At 45.5% G+C, this 15,568-nt stretch overlaps 1 protein-coding gene across 1 annotated transcript; it reads right to left on the bottom strand.

The window, feature by feature from the left end:
- Nucleotides 1–6,009: 6,009 nt before the first annotated feature.
- LOC306797838 (bone morphogenetic protein 7-like) lies at nt 6,010–15,511 on the bottom strand (the record flags this gene model as incomplete). Its single annotated transcript, XM_079297280.1, has 7 exons — nt 6,010–7,020; nt 7,113–7,223; nt 7,322–7,395; nt 7,524–7,730; nt 8,019–8,167; nt 10,833–11,022; nt 15,106–15,511. 7 exons carry the CDS (start codon nt 15,509–15,511, stop codon nt 6,871–6,873), a joined length of 1,287 nt encoding a protein of 428 aa, XP_079153406.1. The 3' UTR covers nt 6,010–6,870.
- Between the last annotated feature and the right edge of the window lie 57 nt (nt 15,512–15,568).

A 15,568-nucleotide genomic window follows, 5' to 3' on the forward strand; every position in this document is an offset into this window, starting at 1 on the left:
GAATCCACAACAAGTGAGGGCTATTTTCACATTGCAGATGTGATAGCAGGATGTCTGTTCCCTCTTTTTTTTTTTTTTTTTGCTCATGCGTGTGTCCACTCTTTAGTCTAAAGCAAGGTTTCCCGCCCTCACTCTTCCAGGCAAAGCGCCAAAGCAATCAGGCAGTCGTACGCCTACCATCGGATGAGGAGTTGCACAGCAGCCTCATGTTCTAATTATACACCCAACAGCAGAGAGCTGTGGAGCGAAGGAGAGAGCGTGTGGAATATGGAGAGAGGAAGAGGAGTGTGATTACAAATGGAAGAGAGGCTGAGAGGGCTACTCAGCGGCAAACACGGGGTGGGCAAGTTCAGATGAGAGAGAGAGAGAGAGAGAAGTAGAAGTAAGAGAGGGAGAGACATCAAATCTGTCTGAGAAAGGTTAACAAGACTGACTGACTGAGTAGAGTGGGAGTGTAAAATGTAAAGGCGAGTAGGAGGGGGAAGAGAGAGAGAGAGAGAAGAAAGAGAGAGAGAGAGAGAGAGCAGGACAAGAGAAAGGGAGGAGAGCGTGTCTGATAGACAGTCTGTTGAGCTTGTCTGGTTGCGTGATCATTCTGCTGTTTTGTCTCTCCACCTGCAGCCTGGGAGGAGGACACGAGCCAGACAGGTGTGTGTGTGTGTGTGTGTGGGGAGAGTCTGTGAACATGGATGGACACGCACTGTGAAGATGAGTGGCACAGGGAGACGCATGGACGAAGGGATGGATGGATGGAGGAACGTGTAAGTAAGTCTCCAACATGAAGCTTCTCTGAGCACCAGTTTATCTTGGTTTATGTGGCATGTTCTTGTCTTTTAAGTCCACCAAGAGAGCCAGTCGTGACTCGTGGATTGGTTTCGCTCTGACTGCGTGTTGATGGGACTCTTTGCGGTCTCTGGAGGTTATATTTGGTTGTATTGCGCTACCGCTCCATAGATAGAAACATCAAGCTGACTAAGTCACTGTATGCAAATAATCCCGTCCTCGGGCAGATGAACGCCGCTGTGTAAATCTTTCATTTCCGTAGATTAGCGACCTGTGGTGAGCTGATCACCTCATAAGGTGATTGACGACGCACAGCGGTGCAGTGTTGGCCCGTTTTGGGTCTCGATCTTGATCGTACCCGTGTGTGTCGGTCATTGTGGGTAAGCAGCCCACACCTGGAGGCTCTTTGAATGAATTTACATTTTCACTGCATGCATTTAGCTGACAAATACTTATCTAAGGTGTGTGTGTATACTGCTGAGCACTCGCACAGGAATGTCAGTGTGAGGTTGTTGTCTGATCCCACACACACACACACACACGTAATAAAGAAACAGCTCATATCAGAGACATGCCTGTCGGGCAGAGTGAAAGAAGTCCATTCAGCGGCGGTGCTCGGCTATGATGATTACATAATGCAGGGGATTGAGATGAGCTTTGCATTGACGGGCTGTAACAGTCCTATCTGCTCTTTGCTTGTTTTTGAAAAGGTGAGAAACTGAACTGACTCACTATTGTGCATCCATGTAAGGAGGATGCTGGGCTCTCGGTAGCGTGAGGTGTGGGCGATCACTTCAGTCCCAATGAGAAAGATACGGCGTTTAACATCCTGCACCTATTTACTCCCTGAACACAAACACTTCCATTGTTTCCAGGGGAAAAAGTCGCCATGAAAACTTAATTAAATGATATTAACCGTGTGATAAAATCGAACTTTACTCCGCCAACCTTTTTACTTTGCATTGCTCGCCATACGCTCGTTCCTTTACAACCACACTGTGCCGTACAGTACTTTGTAACCATAGTTTTGTTGGTATTGTCGTTGTGTCTCTAGGGTATATTGACAGTCAATGAGTTCACCAGGTGGTGCATTCAGAGGACGGGGAAAAAAATCAAGGTTTTTACAAAGAGAGATAAAGTGACAGAAACAGAGAGTCTGAATCGAGAACCTGATGTTTTTCTACATCTTGACACCTTGTTCGCGAGGATATTAAGTGCACTGATATTAAGTGCACTGATATTTGCTTCTTCGACTCTTCAGATCGTGACAACCTTGGACCTATATATCCGCAACGCCTGCCAAGAGACTGGAGTCTCTGTCACATGATCACAACACCTCCTCGGGCCTTTGCAGGAGGACATGCAGTGCCAGTGTGAGTGACAGGCAGCGTGAGCCAATGAGCTTCACACCGAACCCGGCTCTAGTCCCAGACAGGGACAAACTCCCGCTCAAAAAGAGGGACCAAAGGCCGAGCTCGCCATCGCAGCAGCAGCAGCAGCAGCAGCAGTGTGATGCTGCGACATTCAAGGCGCCCTACCCTTACAAGAGCCACAGTGAGATTAAGACAAAGCACACTGGCCCTTTCCAGCCCGTACCGAGACGGGTTCCTGCACTGTACCAGCCCTGGATGCAGACTCACCCATCCACCAGGTCCAAACCTCACGACCTCTCTGCATTCAGGGATCACCGTGGCTGGGCAGAGTGGAGACAATTCAACCCCGTGCACCCTGGATGGGCCTTTCCTCACCACTATCAGCACCACAGCCACTTGTCTGGTACACCTGCACTCCACCTGGGCTATCCGCACATCCCCTCCAGATTCAGCCCCGTCTCCCTTGTCACTGAGGGTTTCCAAAGGGTGCGGGGAGGGTACAGCTGGGAGCAGCTCAAGACATTAAGGGGCAAGAGTTTAGACACCGAGAGGCAGAGCAATGGAAGGAACAAAGGACCATATGTGAGGAGAAGAGACAGAAAGGTTGAGCATTTTCCCAGGGTTGAAAAAGCAAGTCCTCCGTCACTGAGCACATGCCTACCTCACTCTCCACAGGAGGACCTCACACTGCAATATGATGTGTTGCACAAATCAGCAAAGGCTGTCAAACATCCCGCTTCTGGACATTCCCTCATTCGAGTTTCCCCTGACGATAGCTCAAGCAAGAAATACACCTCCATGAAGGAGGACACCTCGAGGTCTTCTGCTCTCCCATCTTCTGAGCAGGCTTCTTCCTCCTCTTCCTCTCCTAACCTTTTTCCCTGGCTGCTCCCTCACTTCGGGGCAGGCTCTCTGATCGAGCTCAGAGACGGCCGGCTGAGGAGGGTGGAGCACCTGCAGACGGAGGACTTCCTGCTGGGATCGTTGGCCTGTCCAGACCTGCGCCTGAGCTGCTGCACGGTGCAGAGGATCACCCCTTCAGCATCCTCCTCCTCCTCCTCCATCTCGCGCCTCCTCATCCTGCTCCACGACCAGCAGTCCCAGGTGAAGGAAATCACAACAGGCACTTAACATGCATTATTTTAATAGATCTACCCAATGTTGCGTTCGGATCATACTATTACATGTTAAAGGGCAAGGCTGGTGGTATTCAATATTCTGAGTAAATACAATGGAAAGATTTTCAAATAAAAATAGTGTTGTCTATTGAGCCAAAACTTGATGTCTCTCAGTCCTCTGCGCCATAGAGCTCCATCGTCCAAAAAATAGTAAAATGCATAAATTAGCCAAACTAAGTGACAATGAGCATACACTGTCCTGGTAGCATCAAATACCAGCACACACCATTTGTAATAATACGCAGCTAAAAATAGTCCCCAACTGCACCACGAACGTCTGTTTCTGTAACGTTTCAGGAAATAGAGCAGCCTTTGGAAAAAATTCAAACGATACGTTTGAGACCATGTCTTTCCCACACAGCGTATGGAAGAGGTTTCTCGGAAGTATTGCGTAAAGAAACATCTGGCACGTCAGTTTAGGGTTTTGCTGACAATATCTAGAATACGCCCAACTTTATACTTTCAAACCCACTATGTGTAGATTTCTGACATTGGTGACACCCAGTCTTAGTGTTCAAGAAAAGACTGACAGACAATGCATACCTCCACGCCTCCGGTTTCACCGGGATTCCTTCATTTTTTCTCATTTGTCATAAGACATAACAATTGACAAGTTCTATTATTATATCACACAAATAATAACAGAAATGTGACTCATCTGTCTTTAGTTTTTAAATATAATTACCAAAATAGATGTTGACATTTAATCATCACTGCAGGACCTTGGCCTAACTTTGTGTTTGGCATGTGGTGAAATTATATGAACCACTCAGTTATAGCTCAGGGGCATCAGTGTGAACTGTGAAAATAGCTTATCACCAAACTGACAGTACATGCATTCATCAATGGTCTCTATTGGATCCATTGACTGCTTCAGATAAGTAGCCTACATCAAAAATAAACAGTAGCACCCCCTGGTGAACAAGTGTAAGCTGCATTTCTGTGTCTCATCTTCCTGTACGTATGTAACATCCTCCTCCAGGAGCTGGTGGACGTCTATGTGGAGTACCCGTTCTTTGTGCGAGGGGCTGGCTGGTCCTCCTGCAGCCCTCAGAGGACTGCCCGTCTCTGTGGCCTGCATTGCCGCCAGCTCAGTGTGGGAGACATCTGCCTGGCTCTCACCCCTGTCTCAGCCTCCCAGCCTCCGCCGTCAGCCACCCTGGAGCCAAAAACCTCAACCATTAAGTCAGAGGGAGGGTGCGAGTCCCGAAAGGCATCGGCACTCCGGGACCGCCCAGGGCCAGTGCGGCCAGCAGGGCGGCAGAAGAAGACGGAGGCAGACGTGGTCCGCAGGAGACACTATTCTGCCCCTGAGCTGAGAGGTCCAGGGACTAACTGCATGTAGTGAGGAGGGCCGATGCTTCAAGGACCCCGAAGCATGTCGATCTCTTTTAAGCTCCGCTATACTCGGCCTGTATTTGCTATCTTTCTACCTCCCGAATCATATTTCTGTGCTTGACTGTCGTTTTTTCAATTGTACCGAAGGAGTAAAAGCTAAAGAGGAAAGATAAGATGAACTCTCAGGATTCCCCCAGAGGGTAAACCTATATTTGTCAGGATAAGTCAGGGATCAACCACTGACAATATAAGTTGAGTTAAACATTCCAATTCCTGCAACGTCTCATGTGACGCTGTGTGATTTATTTATTTTGGGAAGCTGTTTCAGTGGCAGTGAATTTGAAAAAGCTCTGGTAGGTTCAAAGAATATTGTTCGGCTTCTACAGCGTGTTCAAAGTGTTCGTCTCATCTCAAGCACTTCTGACTCGATCAGCCCACGTTCCTTGAAAAGCAAAGACGAATACTCCCTCAGGTCTTTCACTGTTCAACATATCATCTAAAATTGATCTTTTCTGCCTGAAGATTACGTAAGACTTCTTTATGATCATTAATGATGCTTTCATTCCGAATTATTGCATTTCCTTAATGTCCTGTTTGAGAGTGAGCTTTCACATAGATAGACAATCAACGCCACTTTTGATCACTTTGCATCACTATTACGTTTTACGCTTCTACCTCTATTTTCTATTTAAGGTGACAGATGCGTATGATCTGTTTTTAACGGCGTGGGCTGTGTTGTAATATGCTGCGTTGGAAGCGCTCAGCTTCTCAGTGAATGTCAGTGTGAATGCCTTTATTTGCCTGGTTGTGACAGTATATAGCTGCTTTGCTCCTTTTTTTAAAAATGTCTGTCCGATTGTTAACGGTGGAGATGCTCGTGCAATTCAAAGTACTTTAAAAGCACAAACCTGTGATTGGCGTACAATGTCATATGTCAGCACTGCAATGTGATTTTCTTCTGAGTGTACAGAGCACTTATTTTGGCAAACGATTAAATTGTGCAAAGTTGAAATGCAAACCATGTGGGCTCAAATGCAATGTCCCAATTAGGGCAGACAGGGTGCTGTACATACAGACAGGGTGCTGTACATACAGATGGTGTCTGTACCTTGTGAAACAGTTTTCTCACTGTTTAATAAATATATGTAAAGTTTCTGCATCATTTTCACACAGATGTCAAAAACCCATGAACACTCACAAAACCTTAATTTACAAGCCAGAGGTGCGTTGAGTGCTGCTGCAGGGAACATCATTGAGGCCATGAGGTAGAAACACACACCTGCTTCTTGTTTTATCGTTTCCTTTTATTAACTTGAATCTGACCAAATACAATTAGAGCTTCCCTTTTGTCATGAGAAAGCAGCTGCAGTCGGGGCGAAGGCGCACACCCTGATGTCCTTCTCGTGAAGATGAATCGCTGGCATCTTGCAGATGTCACAGACCTGGCGATGTCTGTCTGCACCAGGAAACTAGGTCCAACAGGCAGGTCGTCCAGTCTCGCCTGCCGTTCTTCACTGCGCTCCTCTGCATCAGCAGTACACCCGCGAGCTGCCGGCTGTTATACACCTGACCTGGTCCTAGTGGCCTGCTCAGCAACCACTTCGGCAACAGCTGAAGTTTTTATTTTTTCCTCAACAGACACAAGTTCACCCTGCTGTTCCAATTCAGCAGGAAGATGGTGATTTAAAGTTTTATAAGCTGTGGAATCCGTTACTCAATGCACATTTCCACCCAGGCAGTATTTTATATTCTGATGCCTTATGGTCAGTGCCTGAATTCAAATGCAGAGAGATATGAGTTGCACATTAAGGATAATAGTAACCTTTTAATTTCATGTTTCCAGCACTGAATGTTTTGTTTGAGTCCTTGAAGTAACTCCACATTGCTTGGTGTCCTTCCGGTGCACTTTTTCTGTCGTCGAACTCGGGAGAAAGCGAAAGAATCGCCTTTGTTCAACCTTTCTCTGGTACCAATAGTTGTATTTGGTTTGTGGTAGTGGTTAATACTGCATCGGAGGCTCAGCTGCTGCTCATAAAAAAACAGAACGGCAGATTATTTCAAGCTCGTTCTGTGGCGGGAGCTCTCTGGTGACCAGCCAGTCAATCATCTCTTGTCTCTGGTTCTTTCACTTTCGCCTTTTTCAGCGTCCCCCTCTAAAATTGCAGAACTCACGGGGAGGGGGGGGGGGTTTCGAGAGGTCAGTGGCAGCCACACGCTCTGACCACCATGTTGCGATACTTCTTGAGAATGACGTTGGAGCTGTCGTCAAAGTAGAGCACCGAGATGCTGTGGAGCTGCGTGGGGGCACAGCAGGGCTTGGGCACCGTGTTCGGGTTGATGAAGTGCACCTGTGGTCAGACGAAGCATAAATGAATCCTCACAGGAAGTGGAGGTTGTAGTGAAAGTGCCTGTCATCACATTGGGGCTGACTGGGACTTACCAGAGTTTGCACAATGGCGTGATTGGTGGCATTCATGTAGGAGTTGAGAGGGAAGGCGCATTCTCCCTCGCAGTAGTACGCTGCATACCCCTCTGGTGCTATGATCCAGTCCTGCTCAGAGTAAAACCACCGGTAAATGCCAGTTAATTGTCACTTTAGGACATTTTAGGACAATTTAGGACAAAATTCGATTAAAATTGTAATTATACCTGCCATCCCAAGTCTCTGAAGCTGACATACAGCTCATGCTTTTTACATCCCTCTTTGGCGATGCCAAGGTTATCTGAGATGGAAAACATGCAGGTATGAGTACGCACAAGTATCAAAGTACAACAAGTATTAACGGCCAGTTTGTCAGAGTCACTTAAACCATGACTAGAGTTGACAGTGAGATTTGAAGGGTTCGGGCACCTGTTGCAGCCTCCACTGCCTTTAGTGCATCTTGAACAGTCCTCTGGGGTTTGGAGCGGTTGGACTGGCGCCCCCTGTGGCCGTGGGCAGAGCGGACGCTGCGGAAACGCACCTCGTTGGCTTTGAAGAAGGCAACCATGAAGGGCTGCTTGTCCTGAGGTCCACTGCCCGACACCAGCCCCGCCAGTCTGGGGTTCCTCCTCCGACCTATGATGGGAGACCGGGAGAACAAAACTATTATTAAGTCAACCAACCACTGAAGATGACAACAACGCACACATCTAAGTCTCAACTAAACAGTCATTTGTTCATCCTACTATGACCACCAAACGACCAACTTGCACCCTGTAAGAAGCCCCTACAGACAATTACTCAATATGTGGTGGTCCTTTTCCCCACAGGATTAGAAAGCATTCAATCATCAGTCCAGACAAAGACTGTAATTGTGCAATTGTTGCTGTTCCCCATGTGAGTTCATGTATGGCGGTGACTGACCGTGGCTGTCCTCCAGGACCAGGTGCAGGCCGAGGTTCTGCTTAGGGTTGACCAGCCAGAGGTTACTGGTGTCGGTCAGGTCAAATACCAGCCAGCCCTCCTCTGCAGCCCACACTTCTCGCTGCTCCAGCAGCAAGAGCTGCACTTCACTGAGGAGAGTAATTCAAGGCATTTCAAGGTTGAAAGCATTGAGTGCCAAAACCCAGGTTTTCAATGGAGTGTTGGAGTAATCGAGTGTGTTCGGCTGCAGATGTAAATATTCTAAATTTTGCTTGGTTTGACTAAATGTCTGCTGTGATTTGTTACCCATCGCTTCTTTTTACGTTTCTGCAAATTCATTTTCATTCCTGAAATGAATTGAAAGCAACGGCTGTCTCAAAGTGCATGGTATGCATCGGGAAATGGTTGGCTGTCATGAAAGTTGCATCAAAATTAGTTTTTAATCGGCTAGAAAAAGCCAAACTACATGTGTGGTCCCGTAATTGTTAGAAAGTATACTTGGACAACTTGTCCATTATATTTGTGACTGGACATTTTTCGTCGTGAATTGAATCAGCAACAAATTAAAAATATTTTGAGTGCAAGATTAAAGAAGATGTGTCTTGTCATTTCAGCCTCAAAACGATGTCTATAGCGAACTAAAGATCCAGGGTGAGTCTCCTTCATAAAGCCTCATCTGAATCATCTATCCACCCACAACCAACAGCCATTATCAAAGCAGCACTTTCTTCACATCCCAGAAGGAATGTCCGATACTGATACGTGCCGTCTTAAGGGCAGATTTCACAGACACTGGCTGTGTTTGCAGACTGATTTTCAGACCCTCAGGCAGACGTCTGCCTGTAGTCCTGCCGGCTGCTCGTCTGTGTGGATTGGCCTTTGTGTGTCTGTGAATGACAATGGTGTTGCCTTTAACACCGCCGTCAGCCCCGCTGTCACCGGTGAAGGACTCTACTGCCGCCACCACATGATTCCTATTGCTTTGATTTGTGAGAAAGAATGAAATGTGTGGGGTCAAGGTATTCTACAGTCGGATCATTTGTCGTGTTGTTATCCAATTTCAGAAGTGGTTTGAAAACAGTGCGAGAGTACAAAGGGTGGCAGGCTGAACGACACAACAGAGCCTCAGACAGACAGAAACATGGAGGAATGACTACCTGTGTAAGAGAAAGAGAGTGGATGTCTTGAGGGTGGAGAGTATTATTTGCGGTTGGAGCTGCGTGTTATAAATGCATGTCTCCCGAGGACTGTCCCGTTCTGACTGCGTGAGAGTAAACTCGCTCTGGAGAGAATAATTGTGTTTCTGTAATTGACACTAATGTCTGTGTCAACAGCTTCGGTGCTGACACTAACATCAGCAGATATAACCTGTGGGGAAATGCAGAGAGACACGGCCGAAGCTGACAGCTGAGTGCACATACAGCAGCCCAACAACCAGCCAGAACAGGAAAACACACAGTAGCACGAGGTGTTTGTTTGAACTCAACCACACTATTCATACCACGTCACTGGCATAAGAGGATAATCATGTGTACCAGTGACACAAGCTTTGATGACTTCATTTGAAAAATGCTTGAAGGTCAATTCACCCAAATACAAATTTAAAAACATGCAGGTTTGGCTTTATATCTGGGTTTCAAGATGTCTGTCTTTGAGACATTTGCTCCAATACAACAGAGGATCATTTCATTACATTGGTGCTCACAGTACTGACAAAATACATTTAAAATATTCACAAGCAGCATGTCTTAGCATCACTGTAGAAATAGTCACTATGTAAACTGTTGACAGTGGGCTCGGGGCATTATCTGGTAACAGGGACACTGTTTGAAAAGTCACATTTTTAGCTATGCTAGCGGCGTGGCTCTAGGGTTAGCAATAGACACTTGGGTTCAGACTGAAATATCTCTCAACGGTTGGATTGGATTGCCATAACATATTATAGATTTCTCCCTTAAATGGATTGCAACAACTTTTTCTCACCAGCAATTATAACGTCAGTTTTTGTTATCTGTCCAATATTTTGGTTTATGACCGAATACCTGCAAAGACGAGTGCTAAATAGCGAACGTCAGCATGCTAACACGCCTAGCTTAGAAGGTGAACATGGTAAACATTCTAAACGTCTGTTGGCCTTGACATTGTGAGAATGTTGCTGACATTTAGCTCGTAGTAATGCTATAGCTGTAGAACTATTTAAATGTTACTTTCCTGTACTGAGAGTGCCACAAATGTAATTACGTTCACCTTTTTTGTATTGTGGTGGCAGAAATCAGACCTCAATACCCTGACAAGCAGGGACGACTAGAGGTAAGTGAGGAAATACTATATAAGTTATTTGAGTGAAGCGATCCTACATCTAGTGGTGGAAAGTAAATTTCGGGTACTTGTACTTTACTTGCGTATTTCTGTTTACTTCTACTTCACTACATCTCAGAGGCAAATAATGTAATTTTTACTCACTGCATTTATCTGACAGCTCCAGTTATTTTGCTGATTCAGATAAACACTACAAAATATTATCAATAAATAAATTACCCTGGTCTTTCCTTTTGGTACTTTAAGTATGCTTTGATGCCAATACTAGTGTACTTCTACTTGAGTAAGGTTTTAAATGCAGGACTTTTACTTGTAACAGAGTATTTCTACACTGCGGTTTTACGACTTATACTTCAGTCAAAGATGTACTTTAATGACTGCCTCAATGCGAAACACTACTGAGGAGATCACGCTAATACATATGACAAAGGATAAAGCAAATCGAGGGTAAGCAGCAGTAATTCCTGTGAAATGTTGTAAAGAAAGCGTCCGTACCTGTTTGGAGGCTCCTGCAGGACCTGGTACACACTGACTCTGAATGTCTCGTTCTCATAACGTTCCTGGATGAAATCTTTATCAATCCTGAACTCTGCTGCTGTGACAACTTGGCCCTCAGGAATACGAGAAAGGTCGAACCGAAATTGTCTTCTGTGTTGCTGGTGCGGAAGATCCTGATCCTGATCGACTGTCGGAAAGAAAGAAAGAAGGAAAGCAATAGAGGTGATTAATCAACATTGAATTGATGTGCTTTATCAAAATGCTCCATTTATAATCCACCAGATAATGATACCATTATAAGAAGTGATTTATTGTCGTCCGCATCAGCTGACACACACACACACACACAGTGAAATAATACTTCTGCATGGGAAAGTTTGTACATCTGAGGGAAAGGCAAACCACTGTTAGTATGGTGAGCCAGTCGGTGGTTACATATCTGTCAAAACTGTTGCAAAATCAAACGTTGCTCTGATGTGTGTCACTCTGCCCACATCTCGGAAGCACTGGGTCAGAAATAGGGAAAATCCTGCTGTGAAGCGATTGATCTAAACATCACTAAAGTCTGCCATACGTGCCAATATATATATGTGTGTGGGGGGGGGGGGGGAAATAACACAGGGCTCAGTTTGGCTCCCTGTTTAAATTGCACACATGTGCTGACCACAAGAAAAGGCCCGTTAAAGCACTGCCCGGAAAACCGCAGCTGCCAGTGTGCTTTTACAAACGCACTCGCATAAAGTACAGAAAGACACACAAATTCACGTGTGACTTAGCTCCCAGAGTCTGTACCACCCACACCTCCCTGATCATTTTGCCATGTATCGCTGTGTATGTGAGGGGAGAGGATAAAGTAAGGCAGCAGTCGCTGATGGCACTGTGGGGTTTCCGACCCGCCCTGAGCCAGCTGAAGCTCTCCAGCTCTCAGACTTTCCAGAGGAACGGTGGTCAGAAAGACCCCGAAAGCTTCCTCAAGCGTTTCCAGTATCGTGTTTTTACAGCGTTAGCCAATGTGTTTGTCCTCGGAAAGAGCAGTGGAGGCCTCTGGTGAAGGTGTGCAGAGCGGAGCAGCGATTAGTCACCTTAAACACATCCTGCCCACTGGCGTACGCCATGACATCATCATGACATCAGCCTGATGGTCCACCATTGTTTCAGTGCACTGACAACCAAACACACAGCACCTCAACACGAGAAACAGAAACTTTTTTTTTCACAAAAGAGCACACACACTGACTCACAGTCTTCTGAAAACAATTCCAACGACACAGAAACACACACGTTGATCGTTAAGAGCAGTGCATTCTGAGCCCTGCTAGTCATTTGTTTGACCGCAATTAAATGCTGGAAGGGAACGAGGGGTGTTTTTATGAAAGCAATAATTGCTTGTAAGGACATGGTGTGTTTATGTTAGGGACCATTAGCTGCCGAGATCAGGCCTCAGATATGCAAACTTCCCTCTGGGAGGCATTTCAACACTTCAGATTACTCCTGACACTGCGGGGCCACACAGCCACGAAGCTATCATTGACCTGTGGCGAAATTTATAGTAAATGTTGTTTTTTTACCCATCAGCATGGGTGGTTTAAAGATGTATCACCACGTCTGCATACAAATAAAACTCCCAAAAATACTAAAATATAACCTTTGTGGATAATAATACACTTCAGACATTATTTAGTCGTTCTATGCATCAGTCAAGCTCAGGCTTTCATTTTAAACTGCTTGAAGTTAGTTGTAAACCTTTTACTCAAGTGAACATTTTTCGCCCTTTCAAATCCATGAATGTCTGCATGCGCTGACAAGTTTGACAACATTTCTTAAGCTGTTTCCTTCCGGATTATTAAAACCACCAAAAAGCCCTTTGCTGAACAAATATGTCACGTATGCATACATTTCTATCCTACAGAATGTAGCAGCGTGTATGCTGATTGACGACAAACCAAATCTACTGTAAGTATCTCTGAACACGGTTAAAAAAGACAGACGTGGGCTTGAAGAGTCTCGTCAGAGAGGAATTATTTTGCACATACAATATATAAATAATGAGACGGTTAATGCGATTTTCTGGTGGGGGTAAAAGAAGCTCTTGGTATGATCTCCTTAGGCTTCTTACAGATCAGCTTAACAGGACAAACACCTTTATTCTCGCCTGCTCTCAAAAACACAATACACCTTCTGTTCTCCAGCGACACGGCCGTTCCTCCAGCTGTTAGTAGAGCATTTTGTACCCTTTCTATTTTCATTAAAGCCAGTGACATTTCTGGTCACCAGGCCTTTTCCCATGCACTGCAGCTGTGTTGAGGTCAATGCAAGAAAAGCCCATACTGAACACGGTCGATACGACGAGCACGAGAGCAGCGAGCAGAACTGCAACAACTGATAAGATTCAGTGTTAAGTCAGTCTTCTGCACTACATTTGATCTATTTCTTTATAAATAAATGTACAAAGAGGGACCACAAATGTGCAGTGCAATAGCAGCTGCCTTGTGTAATGTTGCATGACAATGAGACGAATGCTTCCTGCTGGTGTTTCTGAAGTATGACCTGTGGTTTGGCATTCTAACAGAAGTAAACACATGCAGCCACGTATGTGTATCGACATGTGTGCAGTGATGCGATATACTGTGTGCATGCATAGACTCTTTAATATGACTACACAAGCCCTTAAATACAGTTTAACAAATAAAAAAGAGGGGTTATACCTTTCCCTTTAACTTTCCTTAATCCTTTCCTTCTTCCATAATTCATTTCATACTGAGTAGATGAGAATTGTCTTAAGTATTATTCGATGCATTGTCCACCTGCAGGATGACCTGGGTGCAGTGGGAGAAGAGGCAGTGGGCAGCTCTACAGCAGCTCTCCCTCACACTGGAAGTTGTGGTCTTTGGAAGGGAAATACCATAATCCAGTTCAGTCTTGAAGCGATCATCCAGGGACCACCAAGATAGAGTCACTGCAGCACTTTGTGGGAGCCCCAGCTAAAAACTCTGCCAATCATCAGCACAGGAGGAGGCCGTGGTGGGCTGGAGAGAGAAATACTGCACACTCATTGTGTCCGTTCTTTCCTCCTTCCTCTTTATAATCAACTGCCTCAGATGTGGAACCACAGAAGTCTGCTATGAGTTTTCAGAAACAATGTTTCCAGATCTCATTAGCTAAAGACCGTCAGTTAAAAGTTCATGACTGAGGACACAAATTGTTCTGGTTTTTTTTTAAAGCCTCCAAGTGTTTTGTATTAACGACACATTTATGTGCAGAAAAATAAGTCTAAATGGCTCTTCAGTCTAAAGGCTTCAGTTCAATCTCAATGGTACAAACAGACAGAATGGGTTGAAGGTTTCTTGGGGCTGTATCTCAGATAAAAGAAAACTTCATCTGTTCAGGTTGACCTATAACCCTCCTCCTGAGGTCAAAGGGGGGCATAAAGGAGACACAGGTTGGTTTTGGGTGTAACCACATCCGGATAAGAGCCACAGGCACCATGCCGTCTGCTGCCCCACCATAGTGATATCAGAGCCGCTGTAGGTTCTCCAAGAGGAACAAAGGAAGGATTTGCCTTTAATAAATTCAATAATGTTTGCGTTAGCCTGTGACCCGTGTGATTTGCGCCCTCCAAACAAACACGCAGGAATACAGGAATGCAGTGCACACAACACAAGCACCTGCACAGGGATTACTACAGCAATAACATGTGATGCAGTTAGTATCTTGATCTGACTTGACTCTCACTCCCTAGAGGTTTAGAAATGCCCGTCCAATTCCTGGTCAAGCGAAACATAGCTATGCTAAAGCCCCCCCCCAAAGCTTTGAAGGGATTCTGGTGAAATCGGATACAGGCATGTTGTCATAACATTTACAGCTCGGAATGCATAATGCCTGATCTCAAGTAAAGAAAGTGACCTAAAAGCCACAATGTCAGAAACACACACTTAACCAATGCACTCTGGTGGCTGAATGTCTCACAACAAAATGGAAAGCATTTTAAATCTTTGATTCAATCAGATAACAGGGATGAAACTTGAACCCCTGGACAACAGAATAAGTAGTCATTGATTTGGACATTTTTCAAAGAATACTCCCATCGGCTTATAAGCTTATAATTAAAAAAAATAAGAAACATGTTCATGAAACATTGTCATAGTGAACAAAGTCCCTCTAGTAACGTTTAGTAAAGCCTAGACTTTAAAACATATGAACACAAATATAGAATGTTATGTTCGAATTAAAAACAAGACACTGTCCATTTAAAGTCAGATTGTAAACTTACCGAGATTGACAAAACTCATCACCGTGTCTGCGTCATATAGGAAGCGGCTGTCCTGTGGGGTCACCATGGGGGAGACGTGGGTCGGTAAAACGGGCTTGTAGTAGGAGTATCCGGGCAGCTCTGCGTCTGTAGAGATGGTGTTATAGAGGTCCAGCATGAACATCGGGGCAGCGTTGTATTTGGTGTGGACGTGCGGCCGCGGACGATGCGGCAGCCCCAGGATGGAGAGGATCTCCCGCTGCATCTCCCTGCGCTCTTGGCTCCTCAGCCGCCGCTGGATGAAGCTGGAGCGCACCTCGTTGTCCACGGAGAAGTTGGAGAAGGCGACCTGCGTGGCCGACACGCAGTAACCCCATGACTGGAGGATTGTTATCGTCACCAGCGCGCTTGTCACAATTTTTCCCATTTTTACGCGCGGCTATAGTCGAAAGTCAGGATAATACTTTGGATGCGCTAAAGTAAG

This window comes from Melanostigma gelatinosum (genome assembly GCF_949748355.1).
Source record: "Melanostigma gelatinosum genome assembly, chromosome: 3".
Classification (NCBI taxonomy): Eukaryota; Metazoa; Chordata; class Actinopteri; order Perciformes; family Zoarcidae; genus Melanostigma; species Melanostigma gelatinosum.